The following is a 27,923-nucleotide window of genomic DNA, read 5'->3' on the forward strand; positions in this document are numbered from 1 at the left end:
GTTCGGGGAAGGTTCTGACACCAGGGATTATCGCAAGATGCCCGTCGGAGGGACTGCTGGTCGGTGTACAGCTGGCAACGGACACACTCCTGGACCAGCTGGCTGCTCTGGCGACTCACACAGTCACAGGGCTAGTCATTTATGGTGAGAAGAAACATCGCGAGTAGAGCATCCTTGACGGGATATCGTGACTGGAGAGGTTAATCGGATACCGACTTTTTGGTATACCGATACCAAACATATACCAACTTGGTATTTGGTATTTCAATCCTAATGTTGTTTTTTTTTTGTATTTTGTTGGTATTATGGAACCTTACTAATGTAGGTATAAGAGGCTGCGAATTTGGCAAAAAGTTGTAATTTTCCTGGTATTCCCTAGTTGGCTCCGTTTCAGTATGTTCCTATGGTTTTGATTGGTATTTAGTTTGGTATCGGTACCCTGATTTTCTGTAATTGACATCACTAGTATTTCCCATGGTTTGGTTGGTATTTGGTTTGGTATCGGTATCCTGATTTTTTTTTTGTTATTGACATCACTAGTATTTCCCATGGTTTCGGTTGGTATTTGGTTTGGTATCGGTATCCTGATTTTCTGTAATTGACATCACTAATCGTGACCACTGACCAGTGGCCATGACATATGTAGGGAAGACGTGGCTGAGTTGGCTCTCATGTTCCACTTAGTCTTGCACCGAATGACCAAACGTAGCGCCTATTGTTAAGCACCTACCGTATACTGAACATGCGATTATACCTACATATGTGGGGCTGCTTATGTGCCTCATTTTCGAGATCGACGGGCTGGATTGTGCTCGACGCTGCTACGGTGCTGTGGACCGGTTAGAAGGATGAAGGATGCCATATAAAGCAGCTGGATCTTACTGCCATATAAAGCAGCTGGATCTTACTATTGAGCTTTCCCACCATTCGTTTATTGCTCTCGCTCGTTCGTTTGCCAAAAAGGCGTCCTACTGGTTTGTTCGAACTTCGAAGTACATATATCTTGCTGTGAATATTATTGATCTTCAGTTCCAGCCATTCCAGTTGGTGTGTCTGTATTTATGTTTTACAGGCTCACGATCCGTGACAGCGGAAGCGACGGGACGCCTCCTGACTGCCCTCACCGGCTTGAAGGACGCCACTGTTTTCGGATCCGGCGTCATTTGCGACACTGTGCTGTCCGCCCTTCACGGCTGCTGCCAGCTAGATACGGTGCAGCTTAATGACACCCGGCCCCTCACGGACATCCCTGCCCTGACCCAGTCAGAAGTGGCAGCGGTCAGCAGGTCAGTCGGCAGGGGCGCAGCCAGGGGGCACACTGGGCTTTAGCCCCTCCCAAATCTAGCAGGCGCCCTCATCCGATGGCGCCTTCCACGATCATTTCGTGGCGCCGAAGGCGCCTTTCTAATGTCCAGCACTCTAGGCGCCCTCGACGGTAAGCCATTGCGGTACACCATGCGGCACTGGCGCCCAGGTTTGCAATTTTATATCTCTTTGTGGGTGAAGATGCACCCACAATCCTGAACTGCCGGATATCCAACCCAAATCTCCTGACCATCTAGCGCCCTCCTCGATCTTTAGTGCCCTTCTGTCTGTTCGGCGCCCTTCTGATCTGTCCGCGCCCTTCTCGCCATTCAGCGCTCTTATGGCCTATCGGCGCCCTTTTCACATTCGGCGGCCGGCGCCCTCTGGGCTGACCAGTCGGCGCCTTCATGGTCCTTACCACACATCATCCTCCTGATCTGTATGCGCCCTCCACACTTGCCGGCGCCCTCCTGACCTGTCAGCGCCCTCCTTATCGTATTATAGCGCCCTCCTCACCGTACAGCGCCCTCCTGACCTGTCGCCGTCCTCCTCACTGTATAGCGGCCTCCCAACCATACAACGCCCTCCAAACCGGCGCCCTCTGCGTTTAGCGCCATCCTGACAAGTCGGTGCCCTTTTCACCGTAGATGGCCCTCCTGAGCTGTCGGCGCCCTCCTGACCGTGCATCGCCTTCCTCACCTGTCCGCGCCCTCCTCTTTAAGCAGTGCCCTCCTGACTTGTCAGCGCACTCTTCACTCGTATAGTGCCCTCCTCATCGTATAGCATCATCCTCACCATACGGTGCCCTCCTGACCTGCCGGAGCTCTCCCCACCATACAGCGCCCTGCTGACTTGTCAGCGCCCTCTTCACGTAGCGCCCTCCAGATCTGTCGCAGCCCTCATCACCGTGCAGTGCCCTCCTCACCTGTCGGCGCCCTCCTCGCCTGTCGGCGACATCTTCGCGTTTAGCGCCCTCTTGACCAGTCGCGGCGCCCTCCGCAATGTATAGCGCCCTCATCACCATACAGCGCATCGTCCTCCTGACCTGTCAGCGACCTTTTCACCTTAAAGCGCCATCCTGACAGGCGCCCTCCTCACATTATGTCCAGTGCCCTCATCACCGATTATCGTTCTTCTCACCATACACTCCGGACCTGTCAGCGCCCTCTTCACGTTACCTATTTTGGTTACTGACCGTGGTAAGTTCTGATCATTGTGTGATGCGTTTAGTTGTCTATTATGGTTTTCCAATTCCATGATCCGTCACATTTTGTGAATTGCCCTAGAAGCTTGAGCTTGAGAGAAGGTGAGCTTGAGAGCAAACCAAGTTCAGTTTAAACTCATTTTGTTTAATGAGGTTAGTTTCGTTACATTACACTCGTTACATTACATTCCTTACATTTTCGTTCTTACACTCTTTCAAATAAAGTATATATTTGTACAGCATTAGTTTTGATAATTATCGAGGAAAAAAGGGTCATGTTTTTACATTTTCTACTATTCATTTTGCTTAACCCGGCAGGTGGTGGGCCTCCCGGCCACCTTCCGCGCGGTGGGGGGGGGCATTTTTTGCCCCTTCCCCGTATCTCCGAAACTACTAGACGGATCCGGAAAATTCAAGCGGCGTTCGATAGCCCTATCAAATTTTTCGAAGGAAACCAAATTTCATTGACTTCGGGGTCACCGATGACGTCACAGATCAGGTCAAAGATGAAATGTTTCACCGTTCACGGGTCTTCTAGGGAAAGCGCTATAACACCGAGTAAAATGCATTTTGTCGAAAATCAGCGATAGGGCGTCAGTTGTCTAGTACATATGTTGCTATTAGAGGTCACTGGTCATACCAGGTCAAGTCACAGGTCAGGTCACCAAGGGTCACCACATGAACCCAACTTTAGTAAAGTTGTGCGATGCATGTTTCATGGCCAATTTTTTCATTTAAAACTCAATGGTGCTGGTTATAAGACCATCAGGTACGGTTTAGGTCACTTTCTGGTGGAGGTCAGGTCAAGGTCAGGTAACAAAAGGTCAAATTTCGAAGTTGTTCGTTTTGCATAAAATGGGTATTGATTCGATGCAGCTCGTCACGGGGAGTCTAATGGTGTCCTTTGTTTTTCGCTACAAGGTCTAGAAGTACTAAAAATTGAGTTTGAAAATTTGACGTCATCAATTTTGAGCAGTTTTTTCGCTATAACTTGGCCAAAAAAAGAGGTATAGATCTCAAATTTGGTATGTAGATAGAAGGCGGTAGGGGCTATCACATATATTCCGTTTTTTCGAAATTCAAAAAAAAAAACTTTGGGATTTTTCGGCTGTTATATTTAACAAAATCTACTTATTTGATTTTGGGGCTCAAAATCTAAAAATTTCAAAAATCAGAGATAACAGTTTTGTAGCCCTCTTGATTCTACACCTTTTATTCTGAAACATTTTTCTTTATCTCTAAAGCTGTAGGCCTGACAGCTCTTCCCGCGAAACCTTTTTTTGAGTCGATCGAAAATGGTAGAAATGACGTCACTCTGACATCATTTGCGGCCAACCCATCGTAGCCTTTGGAAAATTTTGGTCACAATGTGCAATAGCTATTCACGGGAGGGTACTGAAAGTTTGGTGACGATCGACGCAGCGGTTCTGGAGATATATCGAAAAAACTAAAGGGGGGCAAATAAATGCCCCCCTACCGCCTGGAAGGTTAAGGTTTTGTTTAAAATTTTGGCTTCGAATAATAACAAGTGTTGCCTTGCACGTAAAACATCCAGTTTTTTTTTACAACTAGTTATTTACAAATAGAAAAGCGTTAGGGAACCAATATTTAAATCGACTGAAGCGCCAACTAGAAAGAGAACAATTTCCGGAAAATAAAGGCAGGACAACGTTTCCATCGCCTTAATTTGGAGCTCACTACATGTAGTTCGACAAATATCCATCGAAGTTTGCCGGTCGGGCCAGTGCCACTGGCCCGACCGGCAAACTATTCACTCATCTTATTCACTCTCATTCATCTCATTCAAGCACTATCGTCCTTTTTGGGTCGGCCGTAAGCCGTAAGACGCTTAATACCAGAATTTGAGACCTGAATTTGAGCCGAAGGACGGAGGAACTAAGCCATGGGGTCGAAAAATACACCAGTAATGCAGATATTCGCGGCTCGTTTGTTTGCCTGCAAGACTGCCGCGCCTTGCTTCCGTTCGAAATACGTAAAATGTAAAGGCAGTTTTCATCTGGAATACCTAGAATAAACCGTGGTTGAGCGAAATAAGGTCGCATGACCATGTAAGGGAAAAACGAGTGTGCATTTTGTCGTCCGAAATTGGCGCCCTCCTGACCCGAAATTGGCGCCCTCTTGAGCCAAAATTGGCGCCCTCACCAATTCTAGCCCCCTCCAAAAAAAAATTCCTGGCTGCGCCCCTGTCAGTCGGCCGGACGGCGCCGGCGGGTATTTTATGCATATCTGGATAGACCACAATAACCCCAGAGAGAGCGCATCCTGTGGAGGTATAGGTACAAGTAATACGGGCACATGGACACTGGAAATGGAAACAAACTCGTTACAGAAGAATAAGCATCCACAAGCAGACTTTTTGACTCAGGTGTATTGTATTGACAATCGCCGACACTCCACAAGCACAGTAGTGGCTGTTCCGTGTCGTAAGTCACGAAGCAAAAACAATGCCATACGTAGGTAGATGGGTAGATGGGTCTAGTTCGATGACAGCCGGTGGAAGTTTGTGTACTGTCTCGCAGTACCTATATTTAACATAAGCAATGAACAGCGATACAAAATAATAACGTAAGCGCAGCTCCGCGCGGCTCAAGCGTCAGCGGGCGACTCCCGCTCCGCGAGCCGGTCGTACACGGGTCATGTCACCACCAGGCGGCAGCACTGGTCCTGTGACCCGGCCTCACGTGACATTACGACACCACAGTTTGTTTAAAAGAGATGTTGCGCGATATAAAAAGGAGCGTTGCCCGGCTGCTGAGCGAGTAAAAGGAGGTCTAAAATGCCGGTCCTGTCGAGTGCTACGGTTACATCGTTGTTGGCGCGATACACCGAGTCACAAACAGAGATGAAATGTCGGCCGGCTCGTCATACACAATTGCCTTATGGGCCACAGCCATTGCTGATATCTCGTACATACGTCGAGGACAGAGCAGTCCAAGGTCCCCTCGCGCGCGAGACACGTGATCGTACTTTCTGAGGCCAGTGATCACCCTGGTAGCAAAGTTGGTCACGCTGAGCAGCCGTGAGTCGTTTTTTGCGGTACCACCGCCATATACAGAAATACAGTATCTCACGCGCGAGAGGACCAGACCGTCGACAACAGTTCGCAGTACACCCCGCGGGAGGAGATTCCTCAGATGGCGGACACCGATCAGGAGGCCAATACAACGACGGACCACGTCACCAACGTGTGCGTCCCAGCTAAGGTGGCGATAGAAGATCAAGCCCAAGTTTTTCACTGTCTGGCTCTCCTGAACGGTCTCCCCACCGACCCGTACGCTGACAGGGGATAGGTCACGTGGTTTTGCCGGGTACCAAGGACGATGATTTCAGTTTTGGATGCGTTGAGCTTTAGACCATGGGCATGGAACCATGTAGACAGGGTGCAAAGTGTGAGTTCCATGCGTTGGATAAGGGAAGGAAGGTTGCGTTTGGTGTCGGATATAAGGATTTGGGTGTCGTCAGCGTACTGGGTCACATGAGCGTCCGGCGCGTGCAGGCTGAGGTCGTTGGCGTATAAGGTGAACAGGAGAGGACCGAGGGCAGATCCCTGAAACACTCCCATGGCATTAGGGAGAGGATCTGAGACCACTCTGTCACCAGAGGGAGATGTAATTGAAACGGATTGGGTGTGACCGGAGAGATAGGAGGCGAACCAGGCTGGGTGAATGTTGTAGGTACTGCTGGAGCTTGGTAAGGAGCAGGTTGTGAGGGATGACGTCGAAACACTTGCTGAGGTTCAAGAGGCAAAGGAGTGAGAGGTGGCTACGGTCCATATTGGAGAAGATCCGGTTTGTGACTGTGAGCAGAGCGGTCTCGGTGGAGTGACGGGGGCGGAAACCATGCTGGGATGGGGATAGATGATTGTTGGACATGTAGGCGAGCAGCTGTTGCTGCACCACACGTTCGACAATCTTGGTAACGACAGGAACAATGGAAATAGGACGGTAGTTGGATATTTGGGTCGAGTCACCGGATTTGAAAATAGGATGAACCAGAGAGTGTTTCCAGGCATCAGGGATGTCACATGAGGTGAGTGAGAAATTAATGATATGGAGAAGGATAGGTCCGATGGCGTCAAAACTAAGGATAAGGATACGGATGCATATACCGTCAGTCCCACACGCACCGGAACGCTTCATGGAGAACATGACCTCCCGCAGGGCGCCCAGCGTCGTGCCCGACACCCGAAACCCGCACGCCCCCACACGCGGCAGACGGCACGGAATGTCCGGCGGCGGCCCGAGATCGGACAGGCCGGCCGCGACACGGGGTCCGACATTCACGAAGTAGGTGTTCATTTCGTTGGAAGTGGCCGCAGGAAGGCTCGGAGTGCTGCTTCGCTTGCCGGCGATGACTGGGCGGATAACATGGTAGAGGGAGCTGCTCACCCGCTCTCGCAGTTTCGCTTCAATGTCCGCACGACAGTCACGCCTGATAGCGGACCTGACTAGCCTGTCCAGGCCACGGAAAGCAGGCGACCTCCCTTCGCGACGCAGCACTCCCCGCCGCTGTGCCATTAGGTCCCGAGTGTGGCCGGTGTAACCGCCGGCGCATCGGGATTCCTGATCTTCGTAAGTCTTATCGGAGCATGTCTATCTATAACCGGTAGCAGAAGGTCGGTAAAATAAGACCACATATCTGCGACATTGACACATCTAAAAATTCCAGTCCAGTCCAAACGATTCAAATCATTTAACAAATCAAAGCGATTTACTTGTTTTAGCGACCTTGTTCTAATGCGAGAAACCGATCTACGACACTTTGGCACTGATATGGCTATGCGAACGTACACTGAAAATAAATTAACACTCGCGTGCCGGTGACACGAAAAAAAGCACCAATGAGAGGCGTTTTGGTAGGGTGTAACACAACTCAACTGTGTAACTGTGGGGTGTAACGCCGAAGAATGGTGCAATTACTCGGTGTTCAAAATCAACACCGACAATTAACACCAATGCCACCTCAGACGAACCGACGCTACGGATAAATAAAACCACCATTTGGTGTCAACACCCCGTGACAGAGACGTTATATCGCATACGCCACACAATGGTGTAGCTCCCAGTTCATTGATCTCTAAACGGTGTTACTAGCACCGTTACCATGGATCGGATATGGCCTTGGATTCAAGGTCAGCCGGCCGCCGGCCAGCGCGAGCGGCTGCGCGTGCACATGCGTAAATTCAAATGAACGGCGGCGTGTTGATTCGCGCTTCAGTTTGAGTCGAGTGATGCGGGGCTGTGTGGAGACTGGAGGTGGTGTGAGAATCAGGGCTGCGGAGTCGCAGTCGGAGTCGGAGTCGGTCGGAGTCGACAGTTGTGACCGGAGTCGGAGTCGGAGTCGGAGTCGCTTTTAGAAACCCGATCCGCAGTCGGAGTCGGAGTCACCGAAAATCTGTCGACTCCGCAGCCCTGCTAGGTCTGCGGAGTCGGAGTCGGGAGTTGGAGTCAGTCGGAGTCGACAATTCTGCCCGGAGTCGGAGTCGGAGTCGGAGCTGGTTTTTGAAAGCCGGAGTCGGAGTCGGAGTCGGAGTCGCCGAAAATCCATCGACTCCGCAGCCCTGTGTGAGATAAATAAGTGATAGATAAGTGTGATAAATAAGTGTGATAAATAAGTGTGATAAATAAGTGTGATAAATAAGTGTGAGATAAATGTCTGGTCTGGTATGTTGTCAGCAGAGTCCGGTGACCACCCGTGCACTTGAGAAAGCGCCACTCACAGTTGCCGCAATTTTTGTTAATAACATTTGTTTATTGCTCGTCTCGGACGTTACAAAATAAATTGTCTTTATTTAAGGAATGCTTTGCTTTGTATGGGGTCTAGGCAAGCCACAGTATACCCATATGGACTTGTCACATAGTTCACACAGACCCATGCACACGTATATATATATATATATATATATATATATATATATATATATATATATATATATATATATATATATATATATATATATATATTAATTCATCGAGCTGCAGCTACACCAAACACCGGTGTATCTCCTTCACAACACCGGAAGAGGGTGTACCCAATTGGCTACTAACACCACACATTGGTGTAAGGGTATTTGTTTTGTACCCGTAAAGAAGGTGCAAATTAATGGTGTAGCACCTTTTTATGGTGTAACGCGTCGTGTAGCACCACAAACTGGTGTACTTACAGTGATTTAACGCCATACGCCAGTGTATGTGCCTGGTGTTACACCAGGATTCAGTGTATGCTTACACCAAAGCTTGGTGTTGAAACTACACCGGTGCAGGTGCTCAAAAACGGTGGGGTGTAAACATTTCCTAAAAAGGTGTAAACACCAGGAGCGGGTGTGAATTTATTTTCAGTGTAGCAGTGAGGGCTAAAAGCGCATGGAAAAACACCCACGCGTTGGACAATGTCATCAGAGTTAGAAAAAACTACATCTAAAAGCGAACCTGATGCGAATGTGGGTTTTGAAGCGTATTGATACAAGTGAAAAGACTGAAACATGTCCCGCAGTCGGTCTCTACAAGCGTTTGGCTCCTTGTCTAAAAGATTACAATTAAGATCGCCCATGATGATGACATGTCCGACTCCGGTATGCTGCAGTATCGCCCGCTGATACTGGAGCTCCAGCTCGCCAAAGTCCGCCTGGAGCGCCGCGGCCGTTCTCCGCGGCGGCCGGTAGACGGCGGCGAGCGTGAAGTGCTGCCCGGTAGCCGGCTTCACCCGGAGCCACAGCGACTCCAGGTGGTTGTGTTGATGCGATGCAAACAGACAGACAGACGGACAAACGGACGGGCAGCTTCATTATCTGGACTGGACTGGTATTAATATAGATATGGACATATTATTGGATGGCATAAGGCTCTTAGTATCGTGTCAAACATTCGTAGCTGATTGCAGCACCAGACTGGGAACTTGAGATAGCCGGAGGCACATATGTTCTGTTATGAACGGCATTGGAACTACATGGTGTATCCGTGTCGAGTCGACCGCTGGTGCCAGTGTGTGACTGTGTCCCGTATACTGACCTGTTCTGTTTTGTTGTGATCTGTTGCAGGATGGCAGTAACCTGCAGGAAACTGAAGAACCTGCACCTAATCTCCTCAATCGAAAACCGCCAGGCCGTCCTGAACGCCCTGCACGAGACAGACCTGGGATGTGACAGTGGCCAGGCCCGTACCATCAAGCTCGTTGTCTCCAGTAAGTGACGGCGTCTCGACCACCCACACCAGCCGACACGGCGCCACCGGCCTCTCTGATACGCGCAGACACTGACGCACGTGACGTCACAATAGGTGACGTGTATCTCCGTTAGTGACGTCACAGTATCAGTATCAACCCACATGACGTCACTAGTCAGTGATACACACAAGTGTCATTGTGTTTGTTTCTGTATCTGTAGGCGACGTTACGTCATCAGTCTGAGTTGCCCCATGTGACATCACTAGCAAACTGTGTGTAATCTGACGTGCTCTATTTTCCAGAGTCTGTATACGACAAGCTTACCAAGCCTCCCAATGGCAGCAAAATCAGTTTAGATTACTTTACGTAGACGACTAGCTTCCCGGTGCCCCGTCCGCTTCGGTGCCGGCGGCAGTGTCGGAACTCGACAACAGATGGCAGCACCATGTCCCGTCGGCAACGCTGTACTGAACATAATGCACATCTAGACCTTTATATCCAGAAGTGCTTCGAGCCGCCCTGTCCCATCGGGCCAGGTCTGCGGGTACTTTACCGCCGTGCCAGGCTGGTTTGGGTTGAGTGACCACCTAAATGCTTGATCATTTGAGCACAGATTGCTACGTTTGTCGACACTACACTGCTCTGCTTTGATAGACGGTAGGTATATTCAGTATTCGAGATGTATCACGCTCGGGGCCACTGTCCAGCCGTCGGTAAACCGTTGTCACCGTGCCGGAGGTACCGCCGTGGTGACGTCACGTGTGTTGTCGTGACGTCACGCTGGCTCACGCCGCTGTGCTGTTGTGTTGTAGTTTCAGTTTATACCAGAGAGTGGTTGGAGCTAGCTGTGAGGGTGTCCGGTCCGGGCGATATCGGACCTCGCCCGTCACTGTGTCGGACCGTCGGTGGTCCGGTCGGCTGTGGTTCGTTTGGACCGGATATGTCCGGTTCGGTGTCGATCATGGGATATCACGGGCTGATGGCGATTGAAATACACAGTGGTTCAGACGTTCAATACACAATGTTCCTGGATTTCCCAGCGCCACTATGTAGTTCTGTTATTTCGTGACGGTAACTAGTCAAAGGGATTGTAAGGCTTCTGACCATTATGCAATGCTTTGAACATATCATTCCATAATGTCATACGAAGTTGTGATAAAAAAGTCACTTACTTGAAGTGACGTGGAGCTCTGATGTGTAACAAAAGTAAAAAGTAAATAAACAATTTCTTCTTCTGTGATAGTCTGTTTTGGGACCTCTTGTTTCAGCCGTATAACCAACACGGTTGATCTTTTCTTCAAGTATGTATTGCAAATTTGACGACAGAATCCAAAAGTAATAAACAATCGGCCGAGACTTTGAATAACGATACGTCAGGCCGCTACGGCGGTTGGCTTTCGACTCATCCTTTCACAGCTCCTGCTCGGCGATCGGCGTCGGCCGCTATATTCCAACGTCATACACACACGTCATACATATAGATGTACGTCATATCATAGCACCAATCAGAAGCGGGCGAGGACAGGCGTCGCAGGTGAGGAGGGAGGACCATATAAGGATATTGTAAGTGGGCGAGGGGGCTGGGCAGTAAGTAGGTACAGAGGGAGGTGGAGGACGGGGTAGGAACGAATTTCGTTACATGATGTCAGGATGCTTCATAAAAAGTGCGTGCAACTTCAGATTGCCTAGTATAAGTGTTCCGTGAAAATTAAGCCAAACCCAGACTCCCAGAGAGTTATCAGTAAAAAGAAAAATCAGGTCATTTCCAGGAAACGTATCCCTCACGGGACGGAGCGAATCATACTTTTTACCCACACCACCGGCTCAGAACTTCAGTTGACTGAGCCGTTAGGCTATACTGATTATCACACATCAAGTGTGTCTATGGTGATCAATGTGTCACCCAGCCCGTGCGGTGCGGCACAGCCTACCACTGCAGGCAGCTGATTGCCCGCTGAGAAACGGTGCATCGTTCTGCCGTCAACTGTAGACTGTACAGTGTGTATTAGTTATATTACAGCTGTATGGACACAGCACGGGTACGGATCCCTGTCACCATACCATCGACTGGTGGATACAGGACACGGTTTAGTATCCAGCGGTGCGATACAGCCGGTGGCCGTTATTTCTTTTAGAAGGCTGGGTACCCCCAGTGGACATTACCACTTTTAGAAGGCTGGATACCGCTAGTCGCCACTCGCCATTATGACTTTTAGAATGCTGCATACCGAAAGTGGCCATTATTATTTTACTCAAGGCTGGATATCGCCAGTGACCATTATCACTTTTAGAAGGCTGGATACCGCCAGTGGCCGCTATTATTTTACTGAAGGCTGGATGCCACTAGTGGCTACTACCTATCACTTTTTAGAAGGCTGGATGTCGCCAGTGGCCCTATTCACATAGAGGGGAAGTGTCCAATAGGGTCTTTCGGTTGTTTTCTCAATTAGTTAGGTACTCACCTCTAAAAAGTGGTGAATATTGACGTAACGTTTATCACTCAGTTCTAATCAATACCCTTACCTGGAAACCTTCGTGGTCCGACCTTTGAAATTTTGCATTGTTTAACCCGCGCCGGGCCGGGGGTGTTTGAACACCCCTGCGGTTTTTCGCAGATATCTCAAAAAACGGCGGCGCGGAGCGCCACTGTTTTTGGCACACCTGTTCATGCATCTTTTCCGCACATTTTATTTAAAAAAAATCAGACCCAGGGCTCCAAAGGTCAGGTCACCAGGTCAGGTCAAGTGACCTCACCTCAGAAAAAAAGTTTCAACCCTCGTCATAGCTACAGCGACTGAACGATCGCCTTGAAACTTTCAGCGATTGATAAGAGTAACAGTATGTAGGGGAAAGTGGGTGTATTGCGCCCTCCTAACCAATTGCGCCCACCAACATTCCCACGGATTCAATGGCATGTTTAGAATTTTGTGTTCGAAAACATTATTTTCACCACTGGATTGTTCATTTTATGGCCCAAACACTCCGATGAAGCCAATGAGCAAGGCTCATTACGCCATCAAAGATGTTATGGCGTTTTCTTAACTTTTTTGCAGTATTTTGAGCCGTTGGCTATAAAAAATTTGCGATATTTGTGTGATTTTCAGAGTGATATTTAGAAAGAAAAACCCTTTTTTCATTGTATTTCACTGAAACCGTAAACTTCCTGCAACATCTTTATGATAACTTCTATCCTTTTATAAAACTACCTCAATTTTAATTGCGCCCATGGCAATTGCGCCAGGGGGGCGCAAATAGAATAATGGTGTAGCCATTGTATCACGACAGTATGAATGCATCATTAACTGATTGCAATAAAGAAGGAATTTAATGTCAGGCAAGGGAGCAGCCCGCTGTCGTCAGTCCGCAAATTATTTCTATCGTCAAACTTATAATGCAGCTGCCATTTAGGCTACGACTTGTGGTGTAATTGACAAAATACGACATTTTCATTATGGACTCAGGCGTGAGAAGTGACAGCTATGATAAAAAAGTAAAAACTGATGCCATTAAGTTGTCAAAACGATAAAAATTATTAATTTAAGAGAAACGAGTGAAAATTTAACTGAATAGGCGGATACGTTCACATATATCTAGTCGGTTACAGTAAACGTTTTCGTTGCACTTTTACAAGCGTACGGACACATGTAAAGTTATCTACCTGGACAAAAAACATCGCGATATATATCTACATTTATTATTTATCCAGCCTGAATAACATAATAAATGTTTAGGTAAGCCGCAGTGACATTAGACTGCCGGGGTGTATGCATTCCGTCTCATTCACTTAGCCATGTTAAAGTATAGGGCGCAATTGGGTTCTAATTGCGCCATCCCCCTGGCGCAATTTACAGCAGTTGTTGGCAAATGCGCCCTTTTGCATGTTTCTGAAAAAGCAGCTGTCAGAAGCAAACGAAACATTCTTTATTGATCGGGAGGCTCTTAAATCGTAGCCAATGAGCTCCTCTTTGAAATGGTTACCAGTGCATGCTTATATCTCCAGCGGTTTTCTTACAATTAGCGTTTTTCCTTAAGGTGGCGCAATTCACCCTCCTTCCCCTACAAAATGTTTATCTCGGAATTTCGATATCGGTGACCTAAGGTCAGGTCAATTTTGCGACCTCTCCATCATACTCTGTAACAAATATTCAGTACACTATGGCATGAAAATCAATCAAGCGAAAACGTTCATGGCACCAAAATAGCTTTGCAGGACACCCAGCCAGTTCAGATTAAATTTGGACAGTTGATCATTTCTGAAAGCCGCACAGTTAAAAATCTCGGCCTCACAATGGACAGACATCTGACGTTCGGGGATGATGTTAGCCAGCTGGTTGGCAAATGTACCGGTCTTTTGAGTTCGCTGTCCCATTCCAAGCATGTCATACCTACCGGACCGTTACTTACATTGTGAACGAGGTTGTGGTTAGCTCAATTCGCTACTGAGTACTGCATCTCCATCTGCGGGTCCGGCGGTAAAACAGAAATGCACCGCATTCAGAAACTGTTCAATTTTTGTGCTCGTGTTGTAAGCGGCCGGCACAAATTTGATCACATTTCTGACGTGTTTCATCAACTCGGGTGGTTACACGGTAAGCTGCTCGTGAGCTACCAGATACTTGATTAAAAAGTCGCTCTAGATACTGAATTACCTGCCGACATTGCAGCCATGTTTTCGTATGTCTGTAGGTACTCCACATCCTACTCGCCAGATCGGCCAGCTGCACTGCCACTGCCAGAGAGCAGACGCCAGACAGACATGTTCCGGCACCAGGCGGCTATTACACTGCAGTGCAATGTTTAACCGGCTCCCGAGCGAGCTGAAATGCCTCACCGGATGTGCCTTCAAACGCCATCGTAAGCAGTTGCTGCTGTACACGTGGTACTGTTGTGGTACTGGGACTGATGGCTGATAAGTGAATGCAAGGAGTGAATGAATGGTGCTGTGTTTGTGTTTATCTGTCTTAGCCTCGCCGTTGTTTTGCCCTTTACCTACCCTGGTTTTACCTCCACTGACGTAGTCGTAAGGTGACTCGGGTGCGGAAGAGCCACTGCATTGTGGATGTATGTTTAATTAAATATTCTTTGAACTTTGGCCTTTGGGGAGCGAATCGCACGACTGGTAAAATTTAAAAGATAAAATCAAAAGTTAAAGGTTAAATTCAACGCCACGGACTGACAGACTGCTGGAAACCTGCTGTCATCTATCGGTGGTTGTCGGAACTAGAGATGTCAATTGGATACCAACTTTTTGGTATACCGAATACCGATACCAAACCGATACCAACTTGGTATTTGGTATTTCAATGCTAAGGTTTTCGGTATTTTGTTGGTATTATGAATCCTGACTAATGTAAAAGAGGCAGCTAATTTGGTAAAAAGTTGGTATTTTTCTCATTTTCCAAAGTCGGTTCGGTTTCGGTATTTTCTCATGGTTTTTGTTGGTATCTGGTTTGGTATCGGTATCACGATTTTCAGTATTTGACATCACTAGTCGGAACCACATACGGCAGACTGAGCACAGGACCTGCTGCCACCTATCGGCGATTGTCGGAACCAGAGGCGGCCGACGCGACCAGGGGTAGCCAGTAACAGTTGGTAGCATTAGGCCAAATGGGCGCTCAAAAACTACTACCCCATAGGGTTTCCATGTTAAATCGACCTTTTTCAAGCGAGCCCCACACGTAAGCTAAAAGATAAAGTGCCAATATTATTGTGGGGAAAGGTAGCCTCAAGCTTCCTCTACAACCTTTTTATCTATCGTTTTTCGATGCGGAGGCCATAACAGGTCCAAAAAGCATTGGGCGCTGCCCGAGGTACCAAAAGCCCCTCCATGAGAGCACTAGTTCCTGCGCATGCGCACATTGCCTCAACCCTGTACTAGCGTATGTTACCGATACTGCTCACGGACTCGATCAGCCAATGAGCGTCCCCGATTACATTAAGAGATGTCGCTAGCATCACGTAAATCCTGCTTGCGAACACATTTTAAGAATGAAACAGCTGCGCCACTTCCGTCTTCCATAGATTCCTTCCATCTTAGTATCAACTATAGGCTTTTCAACTAACTTTATACTAAGTTTTAAACTATGGTTAGTATGTTATTTCTGGTTCATATAATTTAAAAATAACTGCTTTATGAATTTGGCTTTACTCGTCAGAATGAAATACTCTATTTATTGCATATTCAAAAAATATATCACTTTCCATGTAACAAATCCAGGTAAAATGGGCGCTTTCCGCGACGTTGGTGTACCCGTTGTTCTATATACCCTGGACGCGACGGTCGAGCGACGGCCTTGGGACTGCCAGTGGCTGCTTGAAGTGTGGCGTAGCAGGTGGGGGTACGTAAAGTGGAGACGGAGAAATACGGACGGCGAAGACGGCGGTACGGCTCGTGGAGACGAGGTGAGGTCAGAGGGGGGTCAGAGGAGGGGTGACACAGACGGTCACACATCTGTGGGGATGAGAGGGGGGGGGGCTGACTAAACAGTGTGGTCTTTGTGTGACCTGTGGGTATTTTCCAGGGTCTAGTCCTCAGCGGCACGGTACCGTGTTGAAGGCAGGGCCGAATGCTGAGCTCCAACAGTTGAACAAGCATAGGTTCTGTTCTGTTCCATGCCCTAAATCAAAATAACGATGGTTATCAGCGCATCCAACATGGAGGTAATCCGCTGGGGTGAGGTCACGTGACACATCCCCATCAGACTGACGTAATCTGCAGGATAGCTTTCTGCCAGTGGTAGTTATAAGTTATTCAGTGTTAGGTAGTTGTAGGGGTATATCAATATAGGGCCTTGGGTGCAGAGTGAAGTGTTGTTGGGTTAGGTAAAGATTAGTCAGGCAGGGCTAGTTTTGGCCGGGCTAGGTCAAGCTTAGATCAGGAGGCCTGAGTCCTGGCCTGGATGGATTATCCTGACGTTTACAACTCTAATGAGCATCATTTCAATATTCAGGACATGTAAAAATGTGATATGGACAGCAGCACACTATATCTAAAAAAACAACGGGCCCTCAGCTTCAGTTTTCCTGAACGGAGAAGTCCCCCTGGCGCGGTTCCAGTTCGCCCCGCTGCGCGTGGGAGAGGGGAAGTCCCTTTCTGCCGTTGGGCGCGACTGGCTGGCGGTTGCCATGGAGACGTCTCAGCTACCAGGATGAGGAGCTCGTCTGAGGAGTTTGGTCAGGTCAAGGCCCTATATACCGGTCAGGTCAGATTTGACGACCTATTTCCGGTGTGACTTTTACCTTCGGAGCCGATCCACGGACGAGTCAGCCGACGGAGACACGACACCGAGCGTCGGGTGACCGGTGCTTGGTGTCGGCGGTAGGGGTCAGGGGGTCAGCGGGGGGGGGGGGGGAGGGGAGGGGAGGGGAGGTTGTGGAGGGAAGTGATACGGCGAGAGACCCTCTTACGTCTCAGTGCATGACAGGTGGCGAAAAGTGAACAGGCTAATGCAACTCCGTGTGAACTGTGACTCACACAGCACCAGTCTCACGTATAAAAGTAGGACTAATCCGTGCTATTGTTTCTGTAGCACAATCATGCATCAAATTTTATGTACTGTACAAATTTTACTTCTCGGAAATTTGATACCTGGCTGTGACCTAAGCTCAGGTAAATTTTGTGATCTCTTCATTGTAAGTCGATGAGAGAAAATTGAAAGGCGCTTCTTTTGGACGAACGTCATTCAACACTCTTTCGATCGTACGTACAGGGATCTAGTAAGGATCTCCAGACGTAACTAGATGGCGTTGAGCCTTAGTCGAGTCCATGTCAAATTCAAGGAGAGGTCACTACCGAGCTGGCCCGTTGGGGAGGTGGGCTAGGGGGGGGGGGGGTGGCGAGGTCACGGTGCGGGTGACCTGTCAAACAGCCCCGGCGCGGTTGGGCACTGCCGCAGGCAAATGACGCACTCCAGCCGGCCTGTTCCATATCGCGTTGGTGGGCCCGGCGCGGCGGCCGGTAGCGTGGCCGCTTGGAAGGGAACTGGGAAGGATGATGAGGCGTGGGTTTGCTATGACCGGTTTATCTATTGTCAACTACAACTAACTATGATGCACTCAAATAAATGCATATGTGATGTTGGCAATGCAGCTGGCAATGGAATGCTAGCGAATGCTGCGAGCGTCCAGTAGCTCTAAGGATTAAGGTTATTCGTATCTCCTGAAATTTTCAATTGATATAATTAAAACACTAGAAAGATCGTATCGTTGGCCGGTTTTTGACTGGCTGGCGTTTCTTGTGTAGAGCGCTCTTGGGTAAATAATTATAACGGCAGGCCCTTTTTTATGACGGGCCTCGGTCAAATTTAGTCGTTAAAAAGAAGATGGGGAAGCGTGGGCGAATATCCTATTTTTCTGCATTAAGTCTTGAATTAATAAGTTAAAAACAATAAGATCATTTAATAAAAAATATTTGACCCGAAATTATGTTTGTCTGACCATGATTGCGTGTAGGACCCCGGTGCAACCTGGTTTAACCCGGTCCAATCTGGTTCGGCTCCCTCATTTACCTTCGGGCTTAGCCTCGTAACATTGACAGACGTCAGACATCCAACCAACAACTTTGGCCGAAACACTGTCCAGCAAGCTGCGCAGGGCGATAGATGCCCGTAGCGTAGAGGGTGGGTGACCCGACCCCCACCAAACACGATTTGGCAGCACTGTAATGACGCCTGCTGGGCGTGAAGTTTTCCCTTCACCATAGGGTTTACACACAAACTGGTCAAAGTTTGAGCCAGGATATACTAGTCTAAAAATGCAAAAAATGAACAAATTTTGGCATCAATAGATTCAACATTTCATCGTGTGCCTCAAACCGTCCATCATTTGGCCTCAAAGGAGGTAAAAATTGTTCAAAATCGAAGTCGAAAAGATGCTTTCTGAGCACATAATCTGGTAGCAATCACGTGACCTGCTATAGGCAGCTTATCGATAATTTACAAACATAATTATTAATATGCTGCTTTAAACAACATTAATCATACATTTTGAGCTTTCAGTACTTTAATAAAGGTCAAAACATCGCAAAACACAAAAGTTAATACAATAGTCACGTGGGTGTCAGGAAATGTCACAGGTGCGTCAAATTTGTGACTGGGGCTTTACTTTCAAACATCGGATCTACCTGTTTCTTATAGGTATCTTGGGGTGACCTGTGAGCGGAAATCGATGTAGTGAGTTCGAGTCTCACTCCCGGCTCTGGCTTTATCTAGACACGAACCAAAACGTTTCCTTCTACTGCAACACTGACAAGCACGGTGATTTAGCTTTTCCCAGTATCCTCTCAACAACGTTAAAATTGTCGCACCTAAAGGTTTTGCTAAGTTAATCTTTAAGAAAATATTTTTGGTCATTTTCTGGCCCCATATCAACCCTTTTTCTTTTCTTCTCCCTTATTTTTTTTATTCTTTTGGACCCGATAAAGCCCACCAATGCTGAGCGTGCCAAACAATGAATTAACATGGAACTCAAAGAACAATTTAGAAAAGCCTAAGACAGCATGCAAATGTCGACTAAAAGTTTAGGTCCTAGATTTCAATTATCATTTGTTTAAGATTTTGCTTAAGTGAATGGCGTTTTTCGCTTGCCCGTTTGTTTGAGACGATTAATCCCTTCAGGTGCATTTTTTTCTGGCTGCACATGAAAAGGATACCACCATACCGGAGTGAAGGCACCCGCAACCATCATCCCTTCCCCTCAGCCGCGGCGCAGGTGGCGGGCGGCCCACTCCCGGCACACCCACGCTCCGCGCCGCGATAGCGCGTCACTCCCTCTCTCCTTCCCCCACAATGACCGGTGACCTCACTCCCCTCGCGATTTGGACTCGCTCCACCCCGACCGTAGCGCCACGTGGTGGCTCTGGAGATCTTAAATAGACCCACTGTACGTAGGGGAGACCCGGGAGGTATGGGCCCCCTGGAGGTATGGGCCATCGCAGTTTTGAAGAAGTGTTGCGTATTTTTACACATTTGACCGCGTAAATTGGTAGCAGCCATTCCGTTATACAACCCACGTGATTTCCAAAATTTTCCTCAATCTTCTTTGGCAATGAGCGGTGATAAAGCGTTTTTGCCTTCTTCGAGTAAAATACGGTACATACAGAAAATTCGTGATATATCTGAACCAGGCTCGCTTTATGATGTCACACCATCGGTAATATAAAGTTTAAAGCATGCAAATTAAGACTGGACAGACAATTTGAAGCTTTCTTGCAAGTTTATGAGTTGAGATGCTACGCACATTTTGGCGTCCTAACCGGGAGGTTCGGGCCACCCACCCCCATTGATCCAAAATCAATAAAATGATGCTTTCATTGAGTGTCCTCTTCAGTAACTTTTATTTTTGTCGCGCAGGGTCGAAAATTTAACTACAAATTTCATTCGAACAGAAAAATATTATTTATCTTATTTCATTGAGCATGATTGAGTTTACCAAAAGACATATGTGCCCACGTGACCCCCATGAAGTAAGCTGTTGGCCGCTTATGCGGTTCCTGGGCTCTAAGAGAGATCAAGGTAGATACCAACTACGAGTATTGTTCTCATTATCGAGAAAAGAATATGAAACATGGCACCGGCCCATACCTCCCGGGCCATGGCCCATACCTCCCGGTGTATTTTGATGGATCGAAAAAGCGCATGATTTATTGAAAGTTATCTCGAGACAAAATGGTTAATCCCGGATTCCTAATATCAGGCACACTTTGCAGGCGAAAGGCAATTTCACGTATATAGAGTGAAAAACTGGGTCTAGCCACTTCCCACTGGAAGAAAATTGCCTTTTCACAAAACCGGCCCATACCTCCCGGGTCTCCCCTACATATAAGTAAACGTTAACCAGACGTATTGAACCGGGAAATGGCACCTGTGACTTCTCGTTACAGTCCTGCCGTTTACAGTCCTGCACGTGTCGGCGGTAGACGGGTCAGCGGGGTCAGCGGGGGTGGAGGGGAGGGGAGAGGTTGTGGAGGGAAGTGATAGGGTGAGAGTCCGTGAACACCCTCGGCTGAGTTCACGGCGGGTGGGGGAAAAACAGACATGAAACTTCGTACGAACCAACTGTGACTGACACTTCGTACGAACCAACTGTGGCTCACGCAGCACGCGTACACCAGCCTCTGACGTATAAAAGTAGCTCGTAAAGGCCCCGCCAGGAGTCGTATCTTCCCCATCCACTCGTTATGAGAGGACCGGGGGACTGGCCAGATCAGGGCTGAGGAAAGGGGTCTACCTCTACGTATACCGCATCATAGTGCCTCGAAAACTTCGTTACTTTACCCGCGAGCTGCTGGATGAGTTAAACCCCCACTTTTTTCGCCGCGCTTAAAAAAAACGGCCGCGTCGCAGGAGCGCCAAATTCTGGTTGCATGTAGGAAATCCATTGAAGTTCATTGCGATGAAATTTCAAACAGATTGGTGGGGAAAATTAAGATTGAGGTTTTAGTGACGTCATGACTCCTGAGTTTTCGACCAGGAACGGTATGTGTTAAAGGGACCCTCCCACCTTAACATTAGATTTGAGTTGAGATAGCCAAAATGGGGTCCCTGGCTTACAATTACCGGTTTCGGCACTCACAACATCGAGAAATGCCTTAAATCGGAAATATTGAATTTCAAAATTGCAGCATATTGATTCAGAGGGGCTAATGCTTAGGAATACCCCTCTGAATGTGTGACGTCAGCGCAAATATCTAACGATTTTTAAATGTTTGACTAAAACGTTTTGTAGCACGCGGTGGTATATGCTATTTGCGCGCAGCAGTGCCGCAAACGCCGCACTTCTAAAATAAAGTCGCTAGAAACAGCGGAGATCCCAAAAAAGTAAACAAAGTAAAAGTCTAATATCTTGAAAACCGGTGAATATTTTTCGGTGAAAAAATCAAAAAAAAATCAAAAAGTTCCAGAATAGCCATAGACACTCCAACGCAACTCGTTGTCCAGACGTAAATATGCTAGACACATGCCGTTACGACCATTAGACTGTTTCAGGTGACACCGTTCTCTCAGTCTTTTATATACCGTACGTTCTCTTTTTTAGAAATGGAGCCCAGGCAGCTCCAAGAGGAGGTTATCCAGATGAAAGAAGAGATGGCACTTCTGAAGGAGGAAATGACACATCCTAATCAAGAGTACATTGCCCGTTTGGATGGGGAACTGACCACACTGAAGAAAAACTGCGACTCACTGAGTGAACAGGTGGTCGGCCTGGAGGGAGAAGTGACCACACTGAAGAAGGAGGTGACTACATTGAAGGGGGCAACGCCACACTGAAGGGAGACAACGCCGCACTGAAGAGAGACAACGCCACACTGCAGGGAGACAACGCCACACTGCGTCAGGAGGTGGTCCATCTACGTGAAAAAGTGGTCCGCCTGCGACAGGCTGTCCTCGAGGAGCGCACCACTCGCCAGGTCGTCGTGGAGGAGCTGCGGCAGGAGGTCCGCCGGCGAGCGGCGCCATCCGACCGCTCCCAGGGGTGAGACTGGGAGGCAGAAGGGGTGGCACTGGGGGGGGGGGGGGACAAAGATAAGGGTAAACATTAGAGGCAGCCGCCTTTGGCTGCAAGGGTGACACTTGGTGTAGACAGTTTGTCGGTAATAGTCAACCCGGTTGTGTAGACAGTTTGTAAGAGTCAACCTGGTTGTGTGGGCATTTTGTCTGTAAGAACCAACCCGGTTGTGTATACAGTTTGTCTGTAAGACACTGGATGGGCTTACGTGGGCGCCCATGATACGGTGCTGTCTCGGTAAAATGAAGACATCTCGAAATTATCGCCTTATGACTGACCTTAGATGACGTCATACTACGTCACTCTGACGTCATTTCACCACAGTGACGACGAAGAGGTGGTCTCACTGAAGGCCGACACCTGTGACAAGTGTGACGCCACCACCAGTTGTGACGTCACACCAACTACGGAGGAGGCGGGGCCGGCGTCCGGTAAGCGTAGGCCGCCTGCGGCTCGCGGTACCAACATCTACCACCTGGACACCGAGCTGCTGAAGATGGTGATGAGCAAGATGGACTGTAGGGATATGTTCCGCGCCAGACGGGGTGAGTGTCCTGGCGACTAGCGAGGTCGTGTGTCGCAATAACTATTATCCGAGTCGATGTGGTGTGTTTCCTTAGCCAACTGAGAGTTCAGCAAGTTGGGAAAGTCTGGGTGGATATATAATTATAAACTCAAATGAATGGCTTGTACCTAGCTATGTGAATTCCGGTTGCCATTATATGGAATATCGATGTTATATTTTATAGAATTTCTAACGCTGCCTGTATTTGAACTTTGACTTTGATGTTTGTCGCTGACATGCCGCCCGATCCCCCCTGTTTCTTCGGTGCCGACAGTCTGCCGTCGGTGGCGGTCCGCCGTCGACGATATCGTCGGCGACTGTCGGCGGGAGCTAACCGATCAACAAACCCGCGGTGGAGAGGTCGCTACGCCGGTCACGAGCCTAGAGCTCGTATTGAAGGTGCAGGACCAGCCGAAGATGACTGAACTGCAGGCGCCGACCGCTGGGACGGACACCGACCTCCGACTGGTCGGTGAGTCCTGTGTGAAACGCGCTACACACGAACTGGTACGCTTTGTCCCGCTGTAACTGTCATTCCTTGTCCATATAGATGAGCGATCACTTCTTCAGTGACTGGTGTTGCTTTATTCCAGCAGCCACCTGCCACGCCCTGGAGAAGGCCAACCTGCGCGGCTTCAAGCTGCGGGTCTCTGCCCTGCGCCGGCTGGCGCGTGCCAACGCCTCCAGTCTGCGTGAACTGACGCTGCCGGCCGGCATCAGCGACTGGCAGCTGGAGGCGCTGCTGGAGCCGCTGAAGGCTCTGGAGCGGCTCGATGTGAGCCCACCCGTGGACAGCTCCGGCAAGTGGCTTCGGCTGCTGCCCAAGTCGCTGACGAGACTGGACATCACTGGTGAGAAGGGTCGTAGGGTGCTGGTGGAGTGAGTTTCTAGCACCGTCGCGTTGACACGTGTTTGCGGCACTAGATCTCGAGAATAGCACAGCCGAAAAAGGAAAAGGATTTACTCCCCCGGAAATGTTGCATGTTTTGTGTGGTGAGAGAAACAAAATTGTAAAGAAGGGAAGGGCGAATTTGTTCGGTTACACTTTTTTGCTTATTAGCACATTAGCCGGCCGAGGTAACATAGGTAATTAAGTCTGAGGTTGGAATCAATAACACAATGCGCGTTAATTAGACATACCATCAACAACTATGTAACCTGATTGTAACAAATTAAAATGTTCGCCGTGGTTACTTCTTGATAAAAAGAGTTCTGTTCGGCACCTCACTGTATTTCTTGACTCGAGACAGACGAGAGATAGAGAGATAGAGTCCAGGAGAGAGACCGAGAGCGAGACAGACTGGGTCACATAGCGAGTGACCGAGGCTCAACTATGAGCGTGAAACGTCGGTGGACTGCCGAGACTCGGCGGAGACTGACCAAGACCAAGACTAAGACTAAGACTGACTGCCCGGCGGCGGCCGGCGCAGTCGACGACTCAGAGTAGGGGTCGCCTCGGTCGTCACACGTACAAGCTCTGACATATGGCCTACAGTATCTGACAATGTTACACTGATCAATATCTAAACACAATGCACTTAAAATCAAACCAACAAAAATGTTTCTTAACCCGCGCCCGGCTGGGGGTCCTGGATTTCCACGCCCTGCTGGGGGGGTGTTTGAACACCCCCCCCCCCTTGTAACTCGGCTCCTGGGCCACGTAGCGATACGCAGAAGGCGGCGTTCGAAAGAGCGTCAAAAATAATGACGAAATCACTTCGGTCAATTTTTTGGTCAGGTCAAAGGTCAGGTCACCAGAGGTCATTGAAGGCAAAATTTCGCCGATTTCCAGGTCGAATATCGAAAATTTCCAAGAAGCCAACGCATAACTCGGGAACCAATAGAGCTACAGCGCCGCGGAAAGGCGCATTCGATAGCCCTATTAACGCCCTTTCTGAGTAATTCTCTCAGATTTGACCTAACGTCAACGGTTTTGCCTGCAGGGGGCAAAAACTGCAAAAATAGCCGATTTTTTCGGAAACAGTTTTTCGGCAATAACTTTTGACCCAAGCCTTGTACGAGCTTACTTTTACCGGCATCGTGTTCCTCTCGTCAAGACGCATCGAATGAACTATAACTTGACCTTGAAAGGTCAACTTGAAAATTTGACCTCAGGTCAAGGTCATGACCTGACCGGAAAGGGTCATGTTGCATATCAGTCGATCCGTATCGTCGAGCTGAACACATCTAAGGCGTTTTCATCGCTCTAGCATGCCTCTATCAAAAGTTATTTGCGAAAAACTGTTAGATACAATTCGTGACCTAAGATGACCTCAGGGCATAAACAAGGGTCACGGACACCATTTTCATGTTCAGTGTGTCTAAACCACTTGTAATTCAGTGTTTGGGAGTGTTTATAATGTCTTTCGTCCAAAAGAGGCGCATTTCAATTTTCTCCCATCATTGACTTATAATGGGGAGGTCGCAAAATTGACCTGACCTTAGGTCACCGATATCAAAATTCCGAGATAAACATTTTATAGATACTGCTACTCTTATCAATCGCTGAAAGTTTCAAAGCGATCGGTCACTCGGTGTAGCTATGACAGACATTGAAACTTTTTATGAGGTGAGGTCACTTCAAGTGACCTGGTGACCTGACCTTGAATGACCTTGGTCTGAAATTTTCACAACATGTGTAGAATTGATGTATGATAAGGTATACCAAAAACGGCGGCGCTCCGCGCCGCCGTTTTTGAGATAATCGCGAAAAACCACAAGGGGGGTGTTCAAACACCCCCCCCCCCAGCAGGGCGCGGGTTAAGAACTAGAATACGATGAAAGCAAATGAATAGTGAAAGTCTCATTGTCCCGAGCCTTATGTATTGTGGGGGGCAGGTGATTATAATGCCACCTATACGAGCGCTGTCTGTCGATAAGCTGACTGGTGGTGCCCACCGGGCACGACCAATGCTTTCCCTACCCTAAATGCTGTTAACGGGCGATCATATCCCTCTCTTCAGGGTCGGGGATGACTCGAACATCGCAGAATTTTAGAAGATGTCCGTCGGAGGGACTGCTGGTCGGTGTACAGCTAGCGACGGACACACTCCTGGACCAGCTGGCTGCTCTGGCGACCCGCTCAGTCACCGAGCTGTTCATTCGTGGTGAGCAACACCAACACGAGCAGAGCATCGGTGCGAAGATATCGTGACCACTGACCAATGGGCAATGACCATGACATATCGACACCTTTTTAAACCCCACATTTGTTCTCCCGTGAAGTTCAGACAAGTTGTTTAGCAACCTTCAAAAAAGGTACAGTTACTCCATTTTTCTCAAGGTTGTCTGTCTTGGCACTGGCAGATCAAGCAATGCCAGAACAAGCTTACGAGTTACGAACACACAAATTTGATCAGGATCGGACGATTGGACACTTTTAAAAAGAGATCTTTCGTGCTTCCCGGAAATTCACCGGAGAACAGAATGTGGGGTTTAAAAAAAGGTGTCGATATGTAGGGAACACGTGGCTCTTACGTTCTGCTTACTACTGCACTTTATCAAATTGACAAAACGTAGCTTCTATCGTTAAACAGATATCGTACTGATCATGCTAATGAGTATATGTATTTGGCGATTATGTATGAGCGTAGTATATGCTTATGCATCTTATTCTCAATTACGACGGGCGTTTGAGGCTGCTACGCTATTATGGACGGGTTAGAAGGATGGCCCATATAAAGCAGTTAGATCTTTATACTGCTGCACTTTTCCACTATTCCTTTATTGCACTCGCTTGTCCGTTTCCCAAAAAGGCGTCCTGCCGGTTGGTAATAAGCATATATTGCTGATAATATTATTCATCTTCAGTTCCAGCCATTCCAGTCGGTATGTGTGTCTGTCTTTATGTTTTACAGACTCACCGTCTGTGACACCGGAAGCGACGGGACGCCTCCTGGCTGCCCTCACCAGCTTGAGAGACGTCGCTGTCCTCATTCCCGGCGTCATTTCCGAAACTGTGCTGTCCGCCCTCCACGTCTGCTCCCAGCTGGATACACTGGAGCTGAAAGACACCCGGCCCCTCACGGACATCCCTACCCTGACCCAGTCAGAGGTGGCAGCGGTCAGCAGGTCAGTCGGCCGGACGGCGACGGCGGATATTTATGTGTACCTATCTGGATAGACCGCAATAACCCCTGGAACTGGGTATCCGTTGGATGTTTACATAGTAATACGGGCACGGGGACAATGGAAATGGAAACAAACTCGTTACAGAAGAATAGGCATCCAAAGACAGGCTTATTTATTCAGGCGATTGTGTTGATGCGATGCAAACAGACAGACAGACGCGGACAAACAGACGGGCAGCTACGTTATCTGGACTGGACTGGTATTAATATAGATATGGACATATTATTCGGTGGCATAAGGCTCTTAGTATCGTGTCAAACATTCGTAGCTGATTGCAGCACCAGACTGGGAACTTGAGATAGCCGGAGGCACATATGTTCTGTTATGAACGGCATTGGAACTACATGGTGTTTCCGTGTCGAGTCGACCGCTGGTGCCACTGTGTGACTGTGTCCCGTATACATTGACCTGTTCTGTTTTGTTGTGATCTGTTGCAGGATGGCAGTGACATGCAGGAAACTGTATAGACTGCTCCTAAGCTCCTCACTCAAAAACTGCCAGGCCGTCCTGACCGCCCTGCACAAGACAGACCTGGGATGTGACAGTGGCCAGTCCCGTACCATCAGCCTCTGGGTCCCCAGTAAGTGACGGCGTCTCTGAGTTCTGACCACCCACACCAGCCGACATGGCGCCACCGGCCTTTCGGATGCGCACACACGCACACTGACGCACGTGACGTCACCAGTACTACTGACGTCACACTTGGTGAACGTGTATCTCCGTAAGTGACGTCACAGTATCAGTGTCAGCCCTCATGACGTCATTAGTCTGTGACACACACATTGTCATTGTGTTCGTTTCTGCATCTGTAGGCGACGTTACGTCATCAGTTTGAGTTGCCCCATGTGACATCACTAGCAAACAGTGTGTAATCTGGCGTGCTCTGTTTCCAGAGTCTATAAAAGACGAGATTGATGAGCCCTCCGACAGTACCATCTGCGTGGAGTACTACGACAGCCACTAGCTCTGCTTCCCAGTGCCTCGTCTACTTCGGTGCCGGCGGCAGTGTCGGAACTCGACAACAGATGG

At 48.5% G+C, this 27,923-nt stretch overlaps 2 protein-coding genes across 2 annotated transcripts in view; both read left to right on the top strand.

Annotated features, from left to right (window-relative positions):
• On the top strand, window positions 1–27,858 carry LOC122392577 (the record flags this gene model as incomplete). Its single annotated transcript, XM_043387621.1, has 12 exons — window positions 1–144; window positions 1,073–1,286; window positions 9,567–9,709; window positions 21,728–21,927; window positions 22,071–22,165; window positions 22,523–22,743; window positions 23,038–23,235; window positions 23,357–23,614; window positions 25,727–25,870; window positions 26,621–26,834; window positions 27,332–27,474; window positions 27,788–27,858. Coding segments are annotated over 12 exons (2,045 nt in total), but the record flags the coding sequence as incomplete, so codon positions are not given.
• Window positions 16,017–27,923, top strand: part of LOC122392581 — a 158,099-nt gene continuing 146,192 nt past the window's right edge. Inside the window, exon 1 of the mRNA XM_043387629.1 lies at window positions 16,017–16,096. The gene's annotated coding sequence lies outside the window, so the exon portion shown is untranslated. The remainder of the gene's footprint in view (window positions 16,097–27,923) is intronic.

The sequence above is a fragment of the Amphibalanus amphitrite genome, unplaced genomic scaffold (genome assembly GCF_019059575.1).
Source record: "Amphibalanus amphitrite isolate SeventyFive unplaced genomic scaffold, NRLGWU_Aamphi_draft 000492F_arrow, whole genome shotgun sequence".
In the NCBI taxonomy this organism is placed as follows: domain Eukaryota; kingdom Metazoa; phylum Arthropoda; class Thecostraca; order Balanomorpha; family Balanidae; genus Amphibalanus; species Amphibalanus amphitrite.